The sequence below is a fragment of the Danio aesculapii genome, chromosome 19 (assembly GCF_903798145.1).
Source record: "Danio aesculapii chromosome 19, fDanAes4.1, whole genome shotgun sequence".
Lineage (NCBI taxonomy): Eukaryota > Metazoa > Chordata > Actinopteri > Cypriniformes > Danionidae > Danio > Danio aesculapii.
The window spans coordinates 51,160,331-51,188,074 of record NC_079453.1 but is presented as its reverse complement, the minus strand read 5'-3'; the positions used below and the strand labels follow the sequence as shown (position 1 = coordinate 51,188,074).

At 36.8% G+C, this 27,744-nt stretch overlaps 3 protein-coding genes across 3 annotated transcripts in view; all 3 read right to left on the bottom strand.

The window, feature by feature from the left end:
- LOC130246331 (beta/gamma crystallin domain-containing protein 2-like) overlaps positions 1–7,278 on the bottom strand; it is a 33,124-nt gene extending 25,846 nt beyond the window's left edge. Inside the window, exons 1-3 of the mRNA XM_056479209.1 lie at positions 6,989–7,278; positions 6,617–6,913; positions 6,396–6,492 (exon numbers count right to left, since the gene is read on the bottom strand). Coding sequence (XP_056335184.1) covers positions 6,396–6,492; positions 6,617–6,913; positions 6,989–7,278 — 684 coding nt within the window. The remainder of the gene's footprint in view (positions 1–6,395; positions 6,493–6,616; positions 6,914–6,988) is intronic.
- A 463-nt stretch (positions 7,279–7,741) lies between these two features.
- LOC130246330 (beta/gamma crystallin domain-containing protein 2-like) lies at positions 7,742–16,050 on the bottom strand. The gene is made up of 6 exons (XM_056479208.1): positions 16,019–16,050; positions 15,563–15,672; positions 13,538–13,662; positions 12,357–12,515; positions 11,654–11,814; positions 7,742–7,793 (listed from the first exon to the last, which is right to left on the bottom strand). Exons 1-6 carry the CDS (start codon positions 16,048–16,050, stop codon positions 7,742–7,744), a joined length of 639 nt encoding a protein of 212 aa, XP_056335183.1.
- A 4,077-nt stretch (positions 16,051–20,127) lies between these two features.
- crybg2 (crystallin beta-gamma domain containing 2) overlaps positions 20,128–27,744 on the bottom strand; it is a 72,063-nt gene continuing 64,446 nt past the window's right edge. Inside the window, exons 6-12 of the mRNA XM_056479407.1 lie at positions 27,366–27,484; positions 23,685–23,816; positions 23,472–23,568; positions 22,950–23,088; positions 20,403–20,529; positions 20,275–20,310; positions 20,128–20,188 (exon numbers count right to left, since the gene is read on the bottom strand). Coding sequence (XP_056335382.1) covers positions 23,029–23,088; positions 23,472–23,568; positions 23,685–23,816; positions 27,366–27,484 — 408 coding nt within the window. The 3' untranslated portion in view covers positions 20,128–20,188; positions 20,275–20,310; positions 20,403–20,529; positions 22,950–23,028. The remainder of the gene's footprint in view (positions 20,189–20,274; positions 20,311–20,402; positions 20,530–22,949; positions 23,089–23,471; positions 23,569–23,684; positions 23,817–27,365; positions 27,485–27,744) is intronic.

The window sequence follows — 27,744 nt, the reverse complement described above, 5'->3', positions numbered from 1 at the left end:
CTTGTAAGTTGGAGTTTAAGTAAAGTGTCTGGTGCATATGGAGAGAAGTGTGTTCCTACAGTTGGTTTGTCAAGCCCACTCACCTGTTTGAGGCACACTCAGAGAACTGGTGCAAGTGTGAGTTATGGTTAGTGTCAGAGATGAATGAGTGTGCTTTCTACAGATGGTTTGACAAGCCCACTCACAAGTGTGAGGCACACTCAGAAATGCACAGTGTGTTTATAGAAATATGAAGGTTTGTAAGAAAGTCTGTATTGATAGCTTTCACAAGACGGTACAGCATTAGTGAACCCCCCCTGGTGGACAAAACAAGTCAAGGGTTTAGTAATTCAGTATTTTAGCAAAAAATTGAGTAATTGTTGCGTAGTAATAAAATATAGCATCACTAACTGATACGAGACATGCCTGGGCAGTGCCTCTGCAGAATTCCCTCTCAGAAATATCAGAAAGAAAGATGAAATTGATGGATTTTGTGCCTAATGTTAGCATCATTGACCCATAACAATCTACGGCACCTTTAACTGTCAGTGCTTTTACACAGCTTCTATTCTAATCTACAGAATAAGTGCAATTAAAGTATAAATTAAGACAAAGTATAAACAGCAGAAGTGAACAAATAGATTTTCCCTACCAGCAAATATGAATCTAAAGAAAACAGAAACTGCCAGCGAATACAGAAGCAGAGGAATATCCACAAGATCAATGTAAACATCTCTGAATTGTAGCTCTGACAGGGACATGAGGGGATTTAAATGACTGAAAACAGATGAATATGAATTGCAATGTACAGATCTCTGATCTCTGATACGTTCTATTGATGATCAAATATTCATAGCTTGAAACAGATGTAAATATGAGTGTATTGTGATGCATTGCTATGTAAATCTTAGTGTATCCACCATTACGGCTCATTGTTTATTTGCCCGCCAGGCCTCCGCACAGCTCACGTGACTGAAAACTCTCAACTGATGAACATCTGACAGATCAGTGAATATTTGTGAATTATGAAACTCTGCAGTAGTCGTGTCCCAGAGGAACATACTTCTCTAATGCATGATCAAGCTTGTGCACATTTAAGAGCCAATATGCAAAGCGAGTACAGCTGAGGAGCTCGAAAGGTTTTCTTCTTTCTGGATAATGATTATCTGAGAAATGCCTGAAGGCTAAATATAAGTATTAACCCTGCAGTAGCTGAAGATTTGATATCTACTCAGTATCTAAAGTCACTGTTGAGTTTGCAAAATTTGACTGGCAAAGTCTTTAGGATAGTGGATAGAAGAAGCATTAAAGGGATAGTTCACCCTAAAATGACAATTCTTTAATCATTTAGTCACTAGTTTCAAACCTTCAGGAGTTTCTTTATTCTGCTGAACACAAAAGAAGACATTTTGAAGAATGCTGGAAACCGGTAACCATTGACTATCATTTGTTTTTTCTACTATGTAAGTCAATTGTTACCGGCTTTCAGCTTTATTCTGAAGACTTTCAGTTCAACAGAATAAAGAAACTCATAAATGTTTTTGAAAGAGAGTAAATAGACAGTATATGTTCATTTTTGGGGTGAACTGTTCCTTTAAAGAGACTCTGAGCTCAGTAACTGTGTGTGTTTTGGTGCACAAGAGGAAACCTGAATATTGCATGAGAACTGAGGTAATGTACACCCAGACAATCTCTATTGTTAGGTCACATTACACCCGTTCTAATTTTAAATTCGCTGAGGTTGTTTTAAAACAAAGTATTTTTCACATGTTTGGCATTATTAAGCCTTTTATGCTAATCTAACAGGAAATGAAGAGCGGTAAAAAAGGGGACGGGACTTGGAAGGATGTACTCAGGGTTGCCAAAACACCTCCAAACATTCACAGCGGTGCTCAATCCTACAGAGTCATACTGTAGGGCCTGTTTACACTCATTACTTCATATGTTTTTCTAACTGAATATCTGATTCCAGAAAAATCCATTTACATTTGAGCACATGACTGTGTCTCTGCTCAGATATGATTCTGATCTTCAAATGCCACGCTATGTGATGTTATATAAACAAAGGAACACGATCAGTCTTTGATGAGGCTAATTCATCACAGACAATCATTCTAATATCCAATCAGCTCAAGACCAAACCCCTATAAATAGTCAAACATGTCACACCTCTGTTTTCTCTTGACTTCAGCATCCCTCCACCACCCCAACTCCACACTATTAAACCTGATACCTACTTAAATCTAAGGGGGGAGCGTTCTGGGGCCAGGCTAGACACTGTGCTCGGACCCTATCTCTCTCTATCCTGATAAGGAGAATGAGCTCAGAGCCCTCTACCCGGACAGCACGCCAAATACGCATATTCTATTCAGTCAAATATCTGTGAGTGTGAACTCGTGAAATTATATTTAACTAGGTAACATCAATTATTACAAGCGCACATATAGGCTGTGCGATTACTTTATAGGCTGACTCAAACATCTAATTTTGTTGTATAGATACATGCAGGACATCATGCAAAACTGTAGAGTTTCCATTAATTCCTGTATAACATCACACTCACTCAAAAACAAAACCACATGCCTTTGCAAACTAATGAAACGCTGCATTTTTCTATTATTATTCCTCTTTTCACAGACAGTTGCTGCATCTCTGTTGTTATTTCAGCCATCTTCTATTGATTTAACATTTTACTTTCATCATTTCACAGTCAAAAATAAAATGACACCAAAAATATAACGCAAGTAAAACTAATATCTCCAACTGTCCTCTGCATGTGGGCTTCAGCTGCTCAAAACATTTGGATTCACTTGTATATCTGACGGTCATGGGGCGATGCAGCGGCGCAGTAGGCAGTGCTGTCGCCTCACAGCAAGAAGGTCACTGGTTCGAGCCTCAGCTGGGTCAGTTGACGTTTCTATGTGGAGTTTGCATGTTCTCCCTGCATCGAGGTTTCCTCCAGGTGCTCCGGTTTCCCCCACAGTCAAACACATGCGGTACAGGTGAATTGGGTAGGCTAAATTGTCTGTAGTGGTGTGTGTGTGAATAAGTGTGTATGTGTTTCCCAGAGATGGGTTGCAGTTGGAAGGGCATCCACTGCATAAAACAAATGCTGGATAAGTTGGTGGTTCATTCCGCCGTGGCGACCCCAGATTATTAAAGGGACTAAGCCATATATACTATAGCCAACTTAATGCTGTTAGTTTCTTTAACTTTGAGAGGAGTACAATTTACATATGTGGTTTCAACAAGCAGATGCATTTAGCAGCGTGCAGTTTTATCTATAATGTGTCCTCCTGAAGGAACACCTCCTGACATATCTGAGCAATGGGATTCATATCCATTTCCAATGCATTTCAGAGGGCATTTACACTTGTGCTTTTCACCATCAGATAGAAATCCAATGAGAAATGAATGAAGTGAGCAGGTGTAAACAACCCCATATAGTTTCAACCCATAATAACAGCCAGACACTGCAGAGTTGGGATGAACGTCTCAAAAACCAAACAAAACATCCCTCCCTGTCTTTACTCTCGCTCTTAATACTCTGAGCACCAACAGTTTGTGTGTATAATTAGCACTTGTCACCTCTTCTTGTTGAATCACTGAATGCCTCCTCAATTGTGAGTCACAGTGCACAAAAGCGTCTGCTGCCATATGACTGAATGCACAAGATTTGTAAGAACACCTTGGCTTTAGGGTAAACTCTATCATAACAGCTCTTAAAACAAAACACGCTGCAGGTTTAAGCGTAAAACAATCTGCACGGGGTTACACAATGCGCTCAGTGAGCGGCTTCGTCTCGGGTTGCAGAAACTGGCTGGAGAAAAAGAGCAGTGACATAACAGCAAAACAACACTCGCATTGAGTCCATGCCCTCATTCTCACAACCATACACTTGGACACGCTCAGAAAGTCCACCTATTTCTGGAATTTAGAAAGTGACAGGAGGAGAAGTTAAAGAGGGAAAGGTATTTAGGTGCTTTACAGTAATATATTTGTGCTTATACATTAGATTAGTCAGTACCGAAGACGAAACTGATCTAACAAAATAAACCGTAAGATTATGCAAACATTTATTATTTTAGATAAGTTTATTTTTTTGTAAATAGACAATACTCAACATTATATTTAAACCTATTTCAATAATAGACGATGCATGTGTCAAGTTACAGCAAAAATGCTCATTTCCCCCTGTAGTTCCAGGACAGGTTGATGTTTATAGTTATTATTCATATGTGTAAATGAAAAACAGGCGAGGTCAATAATATTACACAACTTTAAATATGCACATACACATGTCAGATCGTGCATGCCAGATCAAAAATACTTAATGTTAATAAAAAGCCAGTGCACTGACCACTGTCTATAAAGTCCACATGAACCGGCAGTTTACTGAGACTTTTATTTACATTTGCTAATGTGCTTCCATCTGAAACTGAATATTGAGTAGGGGGCGGGGCTTTATTTTTGTGCATCACTCGCTCTTCTCGTTAGTTTGCTATAAGGAATGTAATTTGATGATGCACAAAAAGAAAACTCCAACCCCCTACTCAATATTCCATTTCAGTTGGAACTGAATCAACATAGTGAAATGGAATATTGAGTAGGGGCGGGGCTTTCTTATTGTGCATCACTCCCGCTTTTCATTAGTTCGCTATAAGAAAAAGTATTCTATGTGTATTAACTTATGCAGATCAATCATTCACTAAAAGAACTACAATGTGTGCTTGCAAAAATAAATATCTTAATCGTTGATTTGAATTAACATATTAAACAATGCTAATGTATGTTAAAAAAGCAGCACTTATATATGCATCAGAGAAAGGTCCGAGACTCATTCATTATGTTATTGTAGTTCCACTCAAACTACTTCATATTCATTTCAGCTTCCATGCTCAGACTTTGATTGAAGATTAGTTTGGTTTGCATAAAATATTAACAATGCTAACATATGTAAAAATGTAGCACTACATATACATCAGGGAAAGCTGTGAGATTTTAGCATGTGATGTAGTTCCAACTAAATGGAATATTGAGTAGGGGGCGGGGCTTTACTTTGCACATTATTCCCTTTTATCGTTAGTTTACTATGAGGGAATGATGCACAAAAATCCCTGCCCCCTACTTATAATTCCATTTCAGTTGGAATATAAGTAGGGGATGTTTTAAGTAGGGAGAAGTAGGGGGAAGTTTTGTGGATCAATCCCTCTCACTGTTGGTTTAGTATGAGGGAATGATACATAAATGGAAAGCCCCGCCCCCTACTCAATATTCCATTTTAGTTGTAAGTACATCAACATACTGGAATGGAATATTGAGTAGGGGGCGGGGCTTTACTTTTGCACATTATTCCCTCAAACTGTAAGTTTACTATGAGGAAATGATGCCACAAAAATCCCCGCCCCCTACTTATAATTCTATTTCAGTTGGAATATTGAGTAGGAGGCGGTCCTTTTTTGGTGGATCAATCCCTCTTACTGTTGGTTTACTATGAGCGTATGATGCATAAAATAAAGCCACGCCCCCTATTCAATATTCCATTTTCATTGGAAAGTACATCAACATACTGGAATGGAATATTGAGTAGGGGGCGGGGCTTTATTTTTGCACATTTCCCTCATACTGTTAGTTTACTATGAGGGAATGATGCACAAAAAGCCCCGCCCCCTACTCAATATTTCATTTCAGTTGGAAGTATATCAACATACTCGAATGGAATATTGAGTAAGGGGTGGGGCTTTATTTTTGCACATCATTCCCTCGCATTGTTAATTTACTATGAGAGATGCACAAAAAAGCCCCGCCCCTAGTCAATATTCCATTTCAGTTTCCATGCTCAGACTTTGATTGAAGATAGCTAAACATTTGTTTTTTTTAGTGCATTATCTGAGCAGATTCATCATTCCAGTATAACATCGTGCACTATCAAAAATAAACATTTTTAATCTGTTTTGCATTAACATCAACAATGCAAACGCATGTAAGTTATCAAACTTACATATGCATCAGGGAAGGCTGACACTATTTTTTCAGTAAGTCATGTATTTACAACAAAAAGCGAATATTGAGTAGGGGGCGGGGCCTTTCTTTTTGCACTCATTCCTTCTTACCCTTTACTATGATGAAGTGATGCACAAAAGAAAGCCCCGCCCCCCACTCAATATTCCACTCTGCTGGAAGTACATCAACATACTGGAATGGAATATTGAGTAGGGGGCGGGGCTTTGTTTTTGCACATCATCCCTCATAGAAGCAGATCCTCAGATTGAAGATTACCATAACACAATTATTTTTTCAGAGTATTAACTTGCACATATTAACGCTCACCTACAGAATACCAATGCGAGCTCGTAAATAAACTTAATTTCACACAGACTTTACATAAATGTATGTAACGTAAAAGCAGCACTTACATATGCATCAGGGAAGGCTCTGTATTTGAGCAGTAAGTTCCTCTCTGGCTCCGGCTCCAGCTTCTGGTTGACTTGTAAGTTGTCATTAATAAAAACCCTCCGTCAAGACTGCTGCTGCGCTGGAGACTCAGAGACGGAGGACTCTTGAGGAGCGTTTCAGACGGCAGAGAGCGGTACAGCTCAGATGTGGACTTATGACTGAAGCTTGGCTCTCCGCCGACTGAGTCTGTGCAAACGGAGCAACACTGATTCTGGAAGCTTCAGCAATCCCGCTCAGAGAGTTCGATGGAGAGCGTGAGATACGAGAAGCGTTCAAATCGAGATCCAACCAAAGACTCGGAACTCTTAGCTGCGGAGCTGATCCGATCTGCTCCAGAACGATATCAGGAAGAGATGCTGCACGAAAAATGGAGCGATTCGAAGCACCGTTCTCTGATGGCTGAAAAAAGAAGCTGTTTTCTAGCCGTGAGGAGGAGCTAGCGCCGTTTATTAGCGTTTTAGCAGAGCCGTCTTCAGGACTGAGATCATTCAAGAACTCCTGCGCATTACAATACTACTCAGAGCCGAAGCACGAAGTGGAAGAGAAAGCCCACGATTCTGTGCATCTCCAAACTGCTGCCTCCTTCATCATAGTCAGTGGAGAACGCATATCCTTAGCAGAGCTCCAATTAAAACCAAAATCAAGCCCCGAGCTTCCGTTTAGCATGGTTTTGGGCTCATTAACAGGTGAGAATGGAGGAGATAGATGTGTGATAGAGGGTGAAACTGGAGCATCTTCTTCTATAGGTGGCAGTGAAGAGAATGGAGCGTTAGATGGCGTGCGCTGAACTCTTTGGCGTAGCGGTCGATCCATACTCTTAAGAGTATCCACTAGATTATCCATTTCTGAGCTGAGTAATGGAGGTTCAGTAGAGGTTGGTGAATGGTGCAGCTCTACCCGCATCGCCTGGAAACATCAGAATCATCAGCCTCCACGATGACAGAGCAGGCTCTGGATCACACTGAGCGTGTGTTTGTATGATCTGCAGTTGTTCTCCAGGTAAACTAAGCTCCTCCCGGCCCCTCCCGCCACTTGTAATGTGTAACTTCAGTCTTCCGGAGAGTGGAAATGAGAGGTGTAGACTGGCGTTTTCATAGCTGGTGGGTGTAATCTGAACGCTCGGTTTGTCCTGGGAGGCTTGAAAGCGTCTCTGAAGCTCGGGGACTGGCTCTGCTCGGCTCTGGAAGCTCATTTTTAACCAGAGAAAACTTTCCGGAAACCACACCATCGTCTCTGCCATCTCGAGGTGACGACGGTGGATTGAGTTTCGTGTTTAACACTGAGACTCCAGAGTTCATGTCTGTATTCATACTTGATTATGCTCAATCACTGTACTGAGAACAGTTGCATGAACGATCCTAAAAGAGAAAAAGAATAGTAATTATGTTAATTACAGCAGTCATGCATGCAGTGAAACAGGCACTAAAATGCAAATAGTCTCAGTCATGCTTCAAGTCAATTAAGTCACATTTTACACATTTAAGGTTAATTAATGTGTTTAAAAAACATCAGCAATACTTGTACACACTGCAATAAAGGCTTTTCCTGGATTTGTTGTCTTGTTTCTAATCTAAATATCTAATAGTTCTTAAATCAAGAAGCATTTTTCTAGACAAGAGAACATACAGGATATTCTGCCTTCACTATTGGCAGATTATTTAGCTTGTTTAAAGGTAAAACTCACTTCATTTTGACTCATTACTTCCTAAAACAAGACTATATTTTTATATTTATTAATAGCAGTGATAAAAGAACACTTGAGGACAATTAAGTCACACTGTTTACTAACATGAACAATGCTTGTACAGCATTTATTAATTAATCACAGTTTAACATTTACTAATGCATTATTAAAAATGCACTGAGTTAACATCAACTGACAATGAATTATTTATGTTAACATTCATAAATACTGTGCTAAATGTACAGTATTGGTCATGCTAGTGCACTTAAAAATGCTTTTATTTAGACTTTGTCTTGTTTTGTAGTCCAAATCTACAAATTCTGAAATCAAGAGTATTTTCTAGACAAAATTGTCTTGTTTTCAGAAATAATGAATCTAAATTAAGCAAGTTTTAACTTCAAACAAGCTAAATAATCTGCCAACAGGGCAGTTTGAGTTTCCTTATTTTGTTGAACATAAAAGAAGATATTTTGAAGAATGTTGAACACCTGTAACCATTAACTGTTATTAACTAATACTATGGAAGCAAATGATTACCAGTTACCAACATTTCTCAAAATATCTTCTTTTATGTTCAACAGGATGAAGGCACTCAAACAGGTTTGTGACAAGTGAATGAATTTTCGGTTTTGGGTGTACTGTCTCTTTAAGAACTTTAACAGAATAAATTACAGTCATCTAATATGGAATTGAGGCCTGTTTGGTTTGTGAATATGAAAGGTATAAATGGGAGTGTACTGAAACATGCGTAGGTGAGTTTCTGCAGTCTTTAAAGGGCACTTAAACTGAATCACAGCCTTAAAAGCTTTAATTCCTCCCTACAATAATAAAAAGAAGAGTGTAACTTGATGAAAGAGTAGTGATAGGACAGACTGAAGGTGTGTACAGCCCTAACGACATTATACATGCACAAATAACACTCAATAAAAGCTACACTGTAAAATAATATTAATAAGGCTGCCTAAAAATGAGATCTCCTCTTACATCAACTAAATTGACTGTACACTGCAAAAATGCTTTTCTTACTTAGAGTTTCTGTCTTGTTTTTAGTCCAAATATCTGAAGATTCTTAAATCAAGAATCATTTTCAAGACAGGCAAGAAATATAGTCTTGTTTTCAGAAATAACGAGTCAAAATTAAGTAAAATATTTGGGCTAGAAAAAGAAAAGCATTCATGCATTTATATTAAGTGTCACTAATAAACGTTGAAACCTGACTAACTTATTAAAATAAGTTAAGTAACATAAAACATCTTTTTTTTCATTGTAAAAGTACAATTTTTATTTTAAAATAAAGAAGATAATGCATTTTTTCAAAGTATACAAAAACTTAATTTAGACTTATGCCAACAACGCTCTCAGTGTTAGTTATAGCAAGTGTTGGTTTGGGTAGTTAATATTATCCAAGCAGGAAACCCCTAGTTTGACATAAACACACATTCCACACACAAACGACACTAAACTAAACCACACAGATACACTCATCCTAACACAATGCCATCAGTAGCCTTTTATTAGCTCTTACTTCAAACAAGTAGAGATTCACTGTAAAAAGTATAAGTATTTTTCAGTATTTTGTGATTTACAGGTGTTTTCCATAATAAATTGCATTCTGGGACTTTGATCACTGCTCTGTTAACTGTAAATGCTGAAAATTCAACTGTGCAGTCCGTTTAACAGCGTGCTTTTTATTATTAAGATTTTAGTAGTCTGAAACAATATTTTGTATATGTGAATTAAGTCAAAGGCTGGCAGTTTATGACCGGGTTTTTTGTACCATAATTTAAAAGACCTAACCCAGACAATAGATCAAATCAAATCAATAAAAGTCACTTTTTCAAACATCAAAAGTTGTTAGAGAAAAGATTAAAGTTCTGTAACGCAAGTCAAAACATAAATAAACAGAGAAAACATGAATCAAAAATACACAAAACTCTTAATCTACACATTTTATACAGTTTAAAGGGGCAGTTCACACACACACAAGTAAATTCTGTCATTTCCTCATCCTCCAAAGCTGTTTGAGTTTCTTCTTTCTGTTGAAAACAAAACAAGCTTTTTCATGTATGATTGTCAACTTTATCATATGTAAACTCTGAAAAGTTATTCTATTTATTTGTTTGACCTGTAGTGATAAAGGCCTATAGTAGCTCAGGAAAGATCATTACAGATATTGTTTTGGTTTAAGGTCAACTCTGATGAAAGGTTTTGATGCCTTTCACATGTCGACAACTGTAAACATATCATCATTTGGTGATCAGAAGTGCTTTAAATGACCTAAATCAAATAAGTACTTTAAATCAAGTCGTTTTAGCATGGTAAAGAAACATTTAAGCATATAGAATTATAGGAAACTACAAGCCACAGTGGCTGCTGAGCAAAACAAGTTATATATATTTATATATATATATATATATATATATATATATATATATATATATATAATATATATATATAATATATATATAATACAACTTGAAGTGAGAATTTTTCGCCCCCTTTTAATTTTTTTTTTCTTTTTTAAATATTTCCCAATGATGTTGAACAGATTCAGGAAATGTTCACAGTAAGTCTGATAATTTTTTTTCTTCTGGAGAAATCTTATTTGTTTTATATTGGCTAGAATAAAAGCAGTTTTAAATTTTTTAAACATAATTTTAAGGTCAATATTAGCCCCTTTAAGCTACATTTGTTTTCAATAGTCAACAGAACAAACCATCATTATACAATAACTTGCCTAATTACCCTAACCTGCCTAGTTAACTTGATTACCCTAGTTAAGCCTTTAAATGTGACTTTAAGCTGTATAGAAGTGTCTTGAATAATACCTAGTCAACAATTATTTACTGTCATCATGACAAAGATATCAGATCAGTTATTAGAGATGAGTTATTAATACTATTATGATTAGAAATGTGTTGAACAAATCTCTCTCTGTTAAACAGAAATTGGGGGAAAATAACAGGGGGCTAATATTCTGACTTCAACTTTACATATATATTAGTTCTGGGCAAAGATTAATCAAATACAAAATAAAGCTTTGACATAATATATACAGTATGTGTGTACTCGGTATATTAATGTATATTTAAATACCACATGCATGTATGCATTTAAGAATATGTATATTTAATTCTGCCTTCAGCCTTGTTGTAAACTCAGCATCATGGGAGGTAGGGCATTCTCTTACTGTGCACCCACACTTTGGGTATGCTCTTCCCACAAACATTAGAAATGCTGGTTCCTTGGACTGTTTTAAGAAGCTACTTTGTGTTATCTTTTTTACTCTCACTGTGTTTTTACTGTATTCTTTATTGTTTTATTGTGCTTTGTTGTTTTTTTTACTGTTTTGTAAGCACTTTGGGCCTTAGAAAAGCACGTTATGAATAAAATGTATTATTATCTTTAGATATAATAATATGCACATGAAACAAGTTATATCTAAATGTAAATATCGATGCAAAAAAGAGTTTGGTATAGTTTAGTTTTCATGTCTGTTTTTTATCCTATATAAATGAGCAAACTTCATCTGACCTTTGATGTCGAGCACCATCCCAGGGAAGGTGAGGCTGGCGATGGCTCCACTCATCTGAGCGCTCCATGTCTGCACTGGCACACGCCGTCTCCGTCCACAACACTACCTTCGCTGCAGACTCCACATTACCCATAACCTGCAGACTCATGCTCCTCGCCAGCTGAACGACACACACACACACCTCATGATAACACGCTACAGCAGGGGTCCAGATCCAAAAAATTTAGGATGAAAAGTTCCGGAAGATCATAATTAAGCTAAAATTAAGACATTGATTACAAGGGCATGCGGAAATTCAGCAATTAACAGAGCTTTAATCCACGGCTGCGTCTGAAATCCAGAACATATGTGAGCAGAGCAGTGTGTCTGAATTCATAGCATTGTAAAAACATCATGTGAGAAGTACCAGGATGATCTACTACTTCCAGTGGGATTCTGAAGTGTGCATCTGATGGACGCTACACTATCACATAATGCACCGTGAGAGAATTCATGAATGGGAGTGAAGCGACACAACAGATAATTGGTGGGTCACATGATCATGATAATAGGTGGATGCAGAACATCAAATTCCATTCATACTATATAGAGCACACCATTCTAATGGTCATGTAGGAGTCAAATTCAAATGTAGTGCATACTCCAGTAGTAGTTGATTTGGGACGCAGCCCATGTGTTATAAGCTGTGTTCTGTCATAACACCTTGTTCTTGATGAGTCCGTCCTGATAGAACCAGATATCACTCATGCCCTCCACCTGCTCAGACACCAGCACTCGACCTGTTTTCATGTCTTCCACACCGCCCTGCACGGAGACACAGTGCCCCGTATGCTTATTCCTGATGCGAAACGGCCTCTGCTTCTGCAGGGGGCAAACCATGCATCATTAAATACATTTGAAGAAAAACAGCAGATAAGAAGAGGTAATAAATGCATTATTAAAGACGTGAACAAACCAAGATATCAGGAGAGAACCTCTGATTAATGCAACATGTATAATTAGTCATGTGAAATCTGGGTCTAAATAAACACTTATCTAAATCAGTAAAAATGCACAAAATCCATACATTTGTATCCAAATCCATTTTGTTCATTAATTATAATAATAATAATATTATTATTATTATTAAAATTATTATTATTACATTTAGATTAATATATTCTAAATATTGAACAATTGAATAATAATGTTTCATTTATTTATTTTGTTAATTTCATTTTATAATAAATGAATAAAACTATTAATAAACATACAATTAAACGTACATTAATGACAGTTATTTGCATTTTTCAGTTTTACTTTAAATTTTACTTAATTTATTTTATTAAGATTAAATTGAGAAGCACCGCTCACCACATAAATAAAACAAAATAAATAAATGATTGATTCATTGATAAATTAACGTTTATTTATGGCTAACGCTGAAATAAATTCCTATTGTGTAGCAATTTAAAGGAAATAAAACAATAACAACAACAACAACACATATACAGTAGTTTCATTGTTGTGTAGTAATACATTTATGGTAATAATAATTACTAAATATCTTAAAATATTATGTGATTTCATTTAATAATAATAATAATAATAATAATAATAATAAAAATAAATAAATAAATAACAACAATAATAATAATAAAAAATATAATAAATAAATAAATAATAATAATAAATAAAAATAATAATAGTAATAACAATGCATATTGATTTAATTTAAATGCAATTAAATACATTTCATTAACTTGCTCTGCTATTATTTATTTCATTATTATTATTAAATGCATTAGTGTGCACAGTTGCATGCCTAGTCTAAACAGGAGCTGTTGCAGAATGTTATATGTAGGCTCTGGATATAAAGACAGAATTAAACATGCGATATTTACCTGTCTGACGGGATACAGGGAGCCGATGCAGGACAACGGAGCTGAATTTGAGCCAGTTTGTGATCTCGATGGGCTCCAGAAGGAACTGGCGCCCCTGTAGTTACTGTGCTCACACAACACCCCAGCTGAGGACAACCAAGAAGATTATAATAATGAATTATAATAATTGTAATAAGTATTAGAAATTTGTCTGCTTTTAGTAATTGATTTAAATGTTAAATCCTTTATGTGTGTTTTATTACTTATTTTTATTACTTTTATTATTTATATCTCAAATTTCATTTTTATCCCTGGTTAAAATGCTTTGCCAATACCAAAATAAATAAAGAAGTCACGTGGTTATCATACAAACATAGGCCGATACACTAATATGAAGCTGTAAGCTGTTTTTCTGCAGTAGTTTAGCATTGTTATTTGACTAAAGACAGTAATAGTGTAAAAATAGTGTACATTTATAGTCTATACCACCTTCTCTAAGGTAATTTCTACATTCAAGCTGAGTATAATTACAGGTTCAAGTGCAACCATAACAATATTCTGTTATTAAACCATTTAGGTTACTACTGAGTCAAAATCAATATAGAACTCCTATTTACTGCAATGCAATCAGTGTTGGGGTAACTAGATATAAAAGAAACGAGTTACTATGATTAAAGGAATTATCCGCTGAAAAAAAACGAAGTAATGTATTACTGTTCACTTACAATGCCTTAATACTTTTCTTAAATACTAAAAATAAGTGTGTAAGTACGAGCTGTGTGACTGACCATCCGGTGTTGACCCTGACGGAGAGGAACTGAGTGTTGAAGCCCTCCTCCTGCATGCTGGAGATCTGTGGTCGATAGAGACTTCACGGCCCTCGAAACACTCCAGACCGAAGAGAGAGACAGAGGGCACACAGAACGACTGACAGAAACACACACACACACACACACAGTTAATGACGGCACACGCACACACACGCACACACACACACCTACAGGAGGATGAAGAAGCATAACAGGTGAACACTAGAGTGCCATCTCAGATCACATAATGTACACTTCTACACTCGACTGTGTAATGTATGAGTCTAGCTTCATCCTGAAATGGACGCTGACAATTTATTTGTCCAATCAAGGTGAAGCTTTAAAACTTAATCATTAACATAACATAAAACATACAATCATAACCCCCCTCCCCTTCATTAATCAGTCCCTACCCTTCATAATCAGCCCCTCCCAAATTAATCAGTCCTCCAGTTTATAATCAGCCCCTCCCCTTCATTAATCAGTCCCTACCCTTTATAATCAGCCCCTCCCCTTCATTCATCAGTCCCTACCCTTTATAATCAGCCCCTCCCCTTCATTAATCAGTCTTATCCTTCATAATCAGACCCTTTCCAAAATTAATCAGTCCCTACAGTTCATATTCAGCCCCTCCCCTCCATTAATGAGTCCCTACCCTTCATTGATCAGTCCATACCCTTTATAATCAGCCCCTCCCCTTCATTAATCAGTCCCTACTCTTCATAATCAGACCCTCCCCTTTATTATTCATCCCCTCCACTTCATTAATCAGCTCCTCCCATTCATTAATCAGAGCCTCCCATTCATTAATCAGCCCCTCCTCTTCATTAATCAGCTCCTCCCCTTCATAAGCCACTCCCCTTCATTAATCAGTTCATTTTCCCTCACTTCACTGACAATTTACTCCTGTTCACTAATCAGTCCCTTCTCTTCATTAATCTGCTCCACCCCTTCATAACAACCCCATCCTCTTCATTAAACTGGTCCTCCTTTATATAAGCTCCTCCTCTCCATTAACCAGCTCCTCCTCTCCACAAACCAGCTCCTCTCCTTCATTATCAGATGCAGTAAATATGACTCAATCTGACACTGGGTAGAGTGTAGTGAATGACAGCTATGGTCTTTAAGTCTGCTAGCTGTAGTGTTCTAGTGTTAAAGCACATCATTTCTCCAGCACATTTATATTATTTCCAGAAACAGACAGTGAATATGAACCCACCACAGGAACAGCTCTAACAGCGGACTCTGCTGTCTGCTGGTAAACCCATGCTGCTCAGGTTAGGATAATCTCCTTCTGATAAAACATACATGCTCCCGCTGAACTTCTCTCCTCCGTACAGCACCCAGCTGAAATAACACAGGTTTACAATCACAATTAGGGGTCAACATCATTGAAAAATAATGACATTGACAAAGTTTCTGCAATATATTGTATGATTTGAATTTAATTTCATTAGATGGTTGGACAGCTCTATTTGGAAAGAATTCATTAAATGTAGATAGCATGGGACACTTCAGCAAAGGAGGGAATCCTCCAGAAAACATTAAACAAATTACAAGCAAAGATAATGTTTTATACTGCAAGAATATAATGTCTTGATTTGACTCAATAGAAATGATCTGCTGTGCAGCAGTAATCATAAGCACACACAGTCTGAATGCATGCTCAATTGTAAACAGTGCGCTCACTAACCTTCCTCCGACCACCCTGCAGGACTTCACCATCAGACTCTCAGGTAAAGCGTCCTGGTTATGATGACAAACCCACACGAGCCGAGGAAATCAGGCTCTGAGTACAGCAGCACCTGCAGGACACACATTATAAAGGAGAGTTAGCAGACATAAATATCTGACATATTAATATACAACTGAATACATCATCATTCACCCTTCTTTCATTCATTTTCTTTTCGGCTTAGTCCCTTTATTAATCAGGGGTCGCCACAGCGGAATGAACCGTCAACTATTCCCGCATGTGTTTTACGAAACGTTTCCAGCCACAACCCAGTACTGGGAAACACCCATACACACTCATTTACACACACACTTTTTTTGGATTGCTTTTGAAACGTGTTTGTTGGGTTTAGGGAAGTGGGTGGAGGGTCAATCGATAAAATTGGTTGGGTTTAGGGAAGGGGAAGGGTCGGGTCAGCCAATCAGTTGCTCAGTCAGTCAGAAAGTCTGTCAAAAAGTGAGTCGACAGCGGCCTCTGCTGGGTTTACGGGAGAATATTAGGCGCGAATGGCACTTGTGAGGGAAATTTGAGACCTCAAAAAGCGTACACGGTGACCTCTGGCGGATTCACGAAAACAAAAACTGCAGAAAAACGTGTCGCCGGGACGTATTTCACGGTCTCCAGAAACGTCCGTGGAGGTACGTTTTCAGAATGAGCCTGGGTTGGTAAGTTTTGAAAAGGTACCACCCCAGTGACAGCTCGCGTACCTTTATTCCTGAGTGTATGCCACGAAGGATTAAGGCAGTTCTGAAGGTAAAGGGAGTCCAACCCGATATTAGTACCTAATAAAGTGGCCACTGAGTGTATACACATACAATAAAACACATATATGTAAAACAAGCTTTTATTTTAGATGTGATTAATATTTGCCAAGCAATACTTTTTAATTTAATCTTTACTGTATTTTACTCAAGCAAACGCAGTCTTGGTGAACAGAAGAGTTCAGCTTAAGTTTTACCAACACACAAGTGTAGTCAAATGCTCACCTCATTTCTGAGGATGGGTCCATCACTGGGGGCCTGAAACACACAACCACTGCTGTATTATAAATTCAATTAAAATGAGAGAGTTTCTTTCTTAAAACAAGCTAAATAATCTGCCAATGCTGTAATTAATGTTATTTTTCCTTTTGACATCAGATTATTTTGCCTGTTTAATGTAAAACTCACTTAATGTTGACTCATTATTTCTGTAAACAAGACTAGATTTATTTCTTGCATAGAAAACGCTTCTTGATTTAAGACATTTTAGATATTTGGATTAGAAATGAGATTAAAACAAGCATTTTTTGCATTTTGCAAAGTTTTTTGTGTTCATAAATTGAATACACATCTTTGCATGAAAATGCAGCTAGTGTTGAGGTGTGTGTGTACCGTGAGGATGGGCTGCAGGGAGCAGATGCGGTTGTCTCCAGAGCCCCAGTCTCCACAGTTATTATAGAAGCCTTTCTCCAGCACATACTGGTTCCCTGAGAAGTCTACATGAGAGTACGCCACCCACCTGTAGAAGAGCGCATTCATCAGCACTGCACACTGATATACCACTACTGTACATTTAGGGCCGGGAAACACCAAACCATCACACTGTCAGCTAGCTACATGTGATAAATAAATGTTTTAGATGAAGCACAAATGAACAGCGACAGGAGTCTCAATAGACTGACAGAAGCATGAAGCACACACTCACACTGAAGCACACACGCACACCTGACCAGCACTGACAACACACACACTGCTGTTTTACATCTGTCACCAAGCTGACGCACAGCCGTCTATAGCTCCGCCCTCTACTCAAAGAGCAAAATCTCATTAGCATTTAAAGTGACAGTCACCAAAACACCGCCACAATTAGGATCAAAGCCTGAAAGGGTCAGTTTCAGAGAGTTAGAGGACATTACCTGTGTGCTATTCTCAGCTCAAACTCAAACACACACTCTAGACACAGCAGAGACGCATTTTACATCTTGTCAAAAGGGGGTAGAATAGCTCATAATAGTATGGCATTTGTTTACATTTTGTCATGTACAATGAGCAATTTGGTCTTCTGGTTTCCCTTTGTTGATTGTGAAAACAGATACTGCCCCCTGCTGGAGAGTAAATACACACGCAGAACACGACACACACTCTCGAATCAGTCGGCGGCTGTACATTAGCTTTGTTTATGTTGGCGAGTCTGCAGAACTAGCTTGTTGAGGGTTTGGTGTGTCCTGGGCCATACTCCACACTACAGCAGCAATGGTGTGTGAAACATACGCTCCGCTCAGCACTTGGATGGAGCGAGTGTTGATGCCGAAACCGAACAGCTCCACATCCGCCACCGCCTCCGACACATCAAACGTGCGCTCCTCGTCCTGCTCAGACTCCTGCTCCGGCATCGCATACAGCACCAGCTGCGGCTCTGAGAGATCCTACACACACACACACACACACACGCACACGCACACACACATGTAAATGTGCAATAGATATATACTTTATTTATATATACATACATTTGACCCTGGTGCACAGTGCCAGTTGTATGTTGCAAGGGTATATTTGTAGAAATAGCCCAAAATAAATTTGAGTCAAAATTATTATAATTTTATGAAAATAAACACCATGTCCATGAAGATATTTAGTAAATTTACTACTGTAAACATTACAAATGACTAAATAAGATTTAATATGTGTATTGCTAAAAATGCAATTTGGAAATTTTGGCAGTTTTCTCTCAGATTGCAGATATTTGAATAGTTGCTGAACACTGTCCAGTCTTAACAAACATACATCAACAGACTGTGTATTTATTCAACTGGCAGATGATTTGAAATGTAGCCCCCTATGACTGCTGAACTGAGTGTGTTGTGCTGACTGTAGATGTTTCTTACCGACTGGATGACTCTGACGGAGCGCAGCTCAGAGTTGACTCCGCCCCACACCCGCCAATCATGATACTCCCCCTCCTCTAGCAGATACTGGTTACCACGGAAACCCTCCTTCTCATAGCCCACCCAACTGGAGGAACAGCGGACACACATATCAGAAACACACAGACACCAAATCCAGATTTATAAAGGGTGTGGACACACATTTACACGCACGCACGCACGCACGCACGCACACACGCACGCACACACGCGCACACACACACGCTCCAAAACAGACACACACATAAGCTTCAGAAACACCCGCAAACACACACACACACTACAAAAACCGACACACACGCTTCAGATACACACACAAACACACCAACTCCAGAAAAAGCACATGCATGCAAACACACACATTCCTAAAATAGACACACACACACACTAGATTCAGAAAAGGTGTGCACACACAAACCAGATCTATAAAGGGTGTGGGCACACATATATACACACACTTACACACACACACACACAGACACACACATGCTCCAAAACAGACACACAAACCAGATCCAGAAAAAGTGTGGGCACCCAGAAGCTCCAGAAACACACACACACACACACACACACACACACACACACACACACACACAAACACACTTTAGAAAAGGCACATGCATGCAAACACACACAACACATATGCACACACACACACTCCTAAAACAGGCACACACGCACACATACACAAACTCCAGAATCTGGTGTGTGCATCTGTTTTAGGAGTGTGTGTGTGTGTGTGTGTGTGTGTGCGTGTGCATGCAGGTGGTTTAAGCATGCAAACACACACACACACACACACACGCACACAGATGCACACACCAGATGCATAAATACACACACACACACACACAAACTCCAAAAAAAGGCACCTGCATGCAAACACACATGCGCACACACACATGCGCGCACACACACTCCTAAAACAGACGCACACAATAGATACAAAAATACACACACGCACGCACGGACGCATGCATGCACGCACATGCACACAAACTCCAGAAAAGGCACCTGCATGCAAACACACACGCAAGCACGCACGCACGCACGCACACACACACACACTCTCTCTCTCACCATCCTCCAGTGACTTTAAGGGATCCTGCGCTGAACATGAAGAGCGTCTGCTGTTTGTCCGCTCGTGACAGAAAGTCCCTCATGCTGCTGTAAATCTCTCGGCTTTTACCTGTGAAATAAGGCTTCTCGTACAGCACCAGCTGACACACACACACACACACATGTAAATCCAGTTTGTTTTTCTAAATAAACACCAGCTCAGTGTAACACAGTGATGAACACTCACTTTGGGCTCATACAGGTTTTCTACTCTGGGCTCCCCCTATGGAAACACATGAATAATGTCCAGTATGCAGATTAATAATCCTCATTAGTTCACTGATATGCAGTAATAATTGATAAAGAGATGCGTACTATTTTCAGCGGGTGCAGCGAGCCCACATACGGGTGTGTGACACCCCAGGCGGACGGGCTGGGGAATCCACCCACTTCCAGGACCCGCGGGACACCCTGGAAAAAGGGTTCAGCAAACACCAGCCACCTGCAGCACGACACAACCCACACACACACCACACACACACACACACATGGTGAAACTTTAAAGCCACAATCCATGAGAATGCATGAGTATTTTCTAATTAAATAGTCAAAACAAATAAAAGCAGCACAAGAAATTCAGCTATTAATATTATTTATTACTATTAATATTTATTTATATTTATATTGTTATTAATATTTATTATTATTGCTAAAGTCATTATAATTATTCAGATTTTTTAAATATGCAAATAAATTTTAATGCAACAATATAGTGATTATTATTATTAGATTATTGATAATTATTACTATTATTATTATATTAAGTTATCAGCAATTATTATTATTTAAATGTATTTAAATTATCAGCGAGTATTATAATACTTATTATTATTATTATTATTATTATTAAAATTATCACTAAATGTTAATATTTCTGTGAAATGATCAGTTATTAATATTAGCATTATAAAATGATCAGTTATTGTTATTATTATTATGAATTTATGGGTGATTATTATTACTTAAATTATGAGTAATAATTATTATGAAGTTATGGGTAATTATTATTGTTTAAATGATCAGTAATTATTATCATCAAAAAGTATTATTAAAGTATGAGTAATTATATTATCATCAAAATAACACAAATATTATTATTTAAATTATGAGTAATTATAGAATTATTAATAATTATGATTAAACTATATTAGTAATTATTATTAAATTAACACTAAACATTATTGCTTCTGTAAAACGATCAGTTATTATTATTATTTTGACCAAATTATCAGTAATTATTACATTAGTATTTATTTGATTATAAATGATATACATTATGCATTTATATTATTATAACTGTCTTTGAAATTTAAAATAACAAAATAAAACTACAATAATAAAATGACACTACATCATGCTCACAGGCATTTTAAGAAGAAATATAATAATAAAATAATAATTTTAATTAATAATTTTTTGCTTTGATACTTTCATAGACTACTGCTGTCAATCGATTAAAAAAAGTAACTAATTAATCACACTTCTTTATTAAATCGTGATTAATCACATTTAAAAGCCTGAAACTTGTAATTTTGCCTATTCAAATGTAAAATTAATGTAAACGCAAGACAAAAACTATTTAAATTCCAAATATAATTGGTTATAAGAATTTTAGTTTAACTTATAACACAGATTTCATCATGTAAACAACACACCCACAATAAACATCAAGATCCTGGCTGTCATATTTATGACAGAAATGAAAAACACAGGCATGATAATGCCATTTGAGTTTCAAAACACTCAATGCCAATAAAGAAAAAATGATTTACAGGCATTACAGATATGGAAAATAGAAATTATAATAAGAATAAAGTATTGAATACAAATGATTGTACTCATGTAAAGTTGTTTTGCTGTGAGTTGAGAACATAATTATAAAGTAGAAACTTAGCTTTAATTTAGCTTAGTCCTCCTTTACATTCAGCCAGTTGCTAAAACAGTCCAGTCTGTTGACATTATCGGCGGGACTATGTGGACCTTTCTTTTGAATGATGTGAGCTGAGAGTGCAACGCAATCTCATGGCAATTCCTAACTTTTGATTTAATGTCTGCGGACAACGGACGTTTAGGCAGGTTTAGGCAGGTTTGTTTGCAAAGAAACGTGCACGCACACACAGACACAACACAAACACCGACACAGACACAGACACACACACACACGCTCGCAGGGCAGCCAGAGCGACTCCCTTCAGATTCAACACGCATGATCGCGTTGCTTAAACTAAGCATTCTAAAGTATGGCTGTATTTCACAAGGATTTGGACACAACAACGCGAAGCAGACGCTTTACAAAAGTTGCGTTTAAACACATCAAACTTGCTGAAACATTGGAGGGCTCATCCTGAAAGGCAGAGGAATGCGCTGTCTTTGACAGCTCGTGACTTCATCTGGCACTTTCCTGAGTACATTTACATGGCACCAATACTCTGATTTAATATGCTTAAGATAATACTCTTATAAAGAGTTTACCATGTAAGCAGCGATTTTTGATTACCTTAAAAACCACCGAGTCTGAGGTTTTTCTTTCCGTTCGCCATGCGGTATCAAACTCCATTAAAACACAAGGCGAACGTTAAAAACGAAACACCCGAAATTAGATGGAACTCTCTTTATACTGAAACTTGCCTGAAAAGTGCTCCCTTGGTCTTTTTCCATATTTCTTTGCATGTTAAACACACGTCGGCCACAACAGAAAAAAACTGCAACTGCGTTAATTTTAAGGCGTTAAATATTTCAAATGAATGGCATGTGTTAACGCACTATTTTTGACAGCACTATCATACATCATTTTACTCTGATCTGCATGTGCATGCTAATATTCGTCTGTAAATATGAGCATGTGCAGAAATAAACTCTTACAGTCCAGCATTGATGATGATGGAGTTTGCTTTGATGGGGAAGCCAAATATTCTGGCGTCGTCTGATGTGTCTCTGAATGTCACCTTCTTTCCTTCTGCATTTCCTCAGGGAAGAGGCTGATTTCAGGAACGCTGTAATCCTGGAGCAGGAGCGAAAGCATTATGTTAATATGCAAATGAGCTCCTCAAATATTGCTGCAGTTCTGCTTTTAGACACAAGGTGGCGCAACACAACCGTTCCATTTCAATGCAGCCAAACATCATTCACATCCATCTGTAAGAGCTAAAAGATTTAATGGAATGAACTTTAATCTTATTTATTGACCTTATTCTTTTAGGTATGAGCTTTGAAAGCTTATTTGAAAGTTATTATTTCTATTTGTTTACATGTTGTCATAAACACACAGGTCTATTTGTAACTTTTATCTTATTATATTATTATTGTTATGTATTTCTCATGAAACCAGTTGTTTATATTGAATATTTTCTGTTTGTTTATCTCTAAAGCATGAGTTTGTGGTACCCGCACTGCTCGCCGGATGGAGCCGATGCTGAACTTCCTCTTCCTGTGTGGTTTGTTTTTCTGCTGCTCTTCTCCATCATTCACCATCTCTCCATAGCTGTTGATTGAAAGACATTCATATTATTTATTAAAGTACCCATTAATTGCATTTTATTAACATAATGCTGCTACACTGATGCGGGTATCCACAGCTGTATCCCCTCTAGACTTCACCTCTCTCCTCCATTCTGCAGGTCAGCCTCTTCTTCTTCTTCCGCTGGTCTGAAAGGGTCCGTCAGCTCCATCTCCCCCTCATCCAGAGCGATCTTCTCCCCTTTAAAATCTGGCTTCTCATAAAACACCCAAACTGTGGAGGAGAAAACATCATGAGGAGCAGAATAAAGCTGAACACAACATCATTACAGAGGGCTGAACAATATATCGTTCGAGCATCGATATCATCAATCTGCAATACATCGCATGATTTCATTATTTTATTAAGATTAAATGATAAAGATATTATTAAATATTAGTATTTTTTAATTATTTATATTTATATAAAGGGGCTAATAATATTGACCTTAAAATGGTGTTTAAAAAATTAAAAATGCTTTTATTCTAGCCGAAATAAAGCAAATAAGACTTTCTCCAGAAGAAAAATATTATCAGACATACTGTGAACATTTCCTGAATCTGTTCAACATCATTTGGAAATATTTAATAAAGAATAAAAAAATATCAAAGGGGCTAATAATTCTGACTTCAACTTGTATGTAAATATATATATACATATATACACACACACACACATATATACACACACACACACATATATATATACACACACATATATAAACACACACACACAAACACACACATATACATATATAAACATATACATATATTAACATATACATATATAAACATATACATATACATACATATATATATATATATATATATATCTATATATATATATATTACATATATATATATATATATATATATTAATATATATATATATATATATATATAACCTTTTTTTTGCTTATTATGCACATTAAAACTTCTCAGTATCAATCAATATGTCATATCAGTCAACATGGTGATAATCCCAGTCAATATGGTGATAATACTGTATATCATAATAAAAGCATCAGAAATTTAATCGCAATCAGAATATTTGATCCAGCCTAACTCATTAACTGGACTTTTTTTTAAATGAAAAAATTATGTTAATACAGCAAAGATGGATCAAACACCCAAAAGTGATCACAATTGTATTTCTAATAACAATATAAGAATCCAAAAGACATCAATAACAGAAATCCTATTAGGGTGACTGAAGACTGGAGCAATGATGCTGAAAACTCTGCATTTTATCACAGTTTTAACTGGTATAATGAGCAAAAATATATATAGTGTGTGTTTCAGTCAGAAAAGCGCTGTTGTGAGTGTGTGTGTGTATTTTACTGGTGTGTTTCTGCTGTTAATGATATTAAATGATGTTGCTGCCGAGGCAGGGAGAGTCTGCAGGTTAAGACGGATGAGGAATGTGATTTTCTTCACATTATTAACGCCACATTAATACTGAAGTTCTTGTGAATTTACAGCTTTGAGTCACTTCATGTTTTACGCTTCACTGAGATCCATCATATTAAAACATGGACAGAATCACTGATGATTAGGCCCACAGGGAATCTGCGCACACAGAATTCCACAGATATTAGGCCCATCATTAATTCTGTTTATTTACTTGAGTAAATGTGTAAATCTATATTTATTCAGTTTTTAAATTAATTACAGTATTATTTGACTAATATTTATATGATTTACTCACTATATAGTTTGTACAGTAATATTTTCTGATTTTAGTAGAGATATTATATGAGAGAATTGCTTTGTTTATCAAATAAATTGAATCTATTGGATTTGCATTGTAAATATTAAATAAAAGTTAAAAAGAGATTATTGTTTATTTCAGATATAAAGGTTTTAGTTATGATACTCCCAAAATAATTCTGCAGAAATCACAGATTTTACCAAAATTCTCCGCAGAAATAGCTAAAAACGTCCACAGATTCCGTCTGGCCCTTACTGATGATAGTTTCAAAAACAGAAGGAAATTGAAGGTAAAAAATAACATTAAAGTCTGAATTATAAAGTCAAACATGACATGTGTACAGTAATAATAAAAACAACCAAACAAAAAATAATAATATTAATAACATAATAACAACAACAACAACAATAATAATAATATTAATAATGTTATTGTTAAGGAATGATTACATAATTATATTAAAATAACAGGAATAAAACTTGACAAATGTATAAAAGATAATAAATAATAATAATAATAATGGCAATAATATCAACAATAATAATAATAATAATAACAATAACAAAAATAACAACAACAACAATAACCATAATAAAAATAATAATAATAACGTAATAATTATTCCATGTTTTTAATTTTAACAGGGATAAAATTTGTCATATGTATAATAAAAGATAATAAATAATAATAATAAATAATAAAAGTTTTTTCTGAGGAAACTTTTCGTTTCTCTGTGATGACACGGTTTATAAACAATTTATTGAATCTGTTTTATCTTCTGCACTGTAGCTTTGTACGGTCCAATCTGAGTCTGTCAAATAAGAACAGGTCGAGTAGGCTTGTGAAAGTGGCAGGCAAGATCATCGGTTTTAACCAAGATGGTTCCAATGGTAATTTACCATAATTATGTCTTAAAGAGAGCTCAGGGTATCTTATGCACCCCTCAGCTGCTGCCATCAGGACACTTCTTTACATTTCCTATATGCAGGACAAAGAGATTAAGAAATTCTTTTATAATGGTGAACTTTGGTAACATGTGCACGAAACTTCACCTGTGTTTTGGCACCTTGCTGCAATTTTAGTTTCCCTAAAGGGCACAATAAAGTTGAGTCCGAGTCTAAAAGCTTAATTATGTTAATACTATATAATTTCAATAAACTGAAGATGCTTTTTGATACTAACATGTGTGTTTGTGTGTGCACATCAGTGTGTGTGTTTGTGTGTGTGCATCGGTTGTGTTAAAGTAAGAGTGTGTGTGTGTCTGTATGTTCGCATGAGAGTGTGTGTGTGCGGGTCATCAGTGTGTGCGTGCGCATCAGTGTGTGGATCATTGTGTGTTCGTGTGTGTATCAGACTCAGACTCAACTTTATTGTGCTCTTTAGGGAAACTAAAATTGCAGCAAGGTGCCGTAACACAGGCGAAGTTCCATGTACACATTAATAAAATATACCCCACAACATCCAATACATCATATTGAAGGTGCATCTCCCTCCCACCTGGACTCATTTAATGACCACCATTATAAAGAATTTCTGACTCTATTCATCCTGCAAACAGAAAACTCTAAAATGACGTCCTGATGGCAGCAGTTGAAACACAGAGTACACCGGGTGATCCGGGGTGCATAGGGTACCCTGAGCTCTCTTTAAAACACTGTATGGTAAATTACTGTTGGACCAGTTTGGTTAAGCTACAATGCAGAAAGATAAAACAGATTCAATAAATTGTTTATAAAACAATGTGATCATAGAGATGCAAACCTGAAACCATCTCAGTTTTCCCCCGAAAAAAACTATCTTTGTTATACTTTTTTTATGGACAGCCTGAGTGTTGGGTTGAAGTGTCAACATATTGTCAATAACAACCCCCTAAAATATTTATGTGTGTCCACAATTTCAATGTCCAAGCCTTTAATATTTGATATGTGCATCAATGGGTGTGATTTTGTGTTAGCGTGTGCATCAGTGTGTGTGTGTGTTTATATTATTGTGTGTGTGCATCAGTGAGTGTTAGTGTTTGTGTGTTCTTTATGTTATAGTGCGTGCGCATCAGTGTGTATAAGTCCACTCACCCTCCTCTAATAACTCGTATTGATATAGTGTCAGTAAACTCCCATGGCGTGGCGTCCACAACGTCTCCACGCACCTCGATCCGCTCGCCGCTGAATCCAGGCTTATTGTAGATGATTATCTGACCAGAAAAACACAGCAAATATTTACCACAAAGCCCCACTGCTCAGTATCTGAGCTGATCTGGGGTCAGTCCTCCGGTGTTCATCCAGTGCTTCTCAAACACTCTTACACACTGCAACAAACCGCTTCTATTACTCAGAGTCTGTGTCCTGTTTCACGTCCAAACATCTCAAAATTCTGAAATCGAGCAGCATTTTCTAGACGAGCACTAATATTATGTTTTTTCAGAAATAATGAGTCAAAATTAAATGAGTTTCT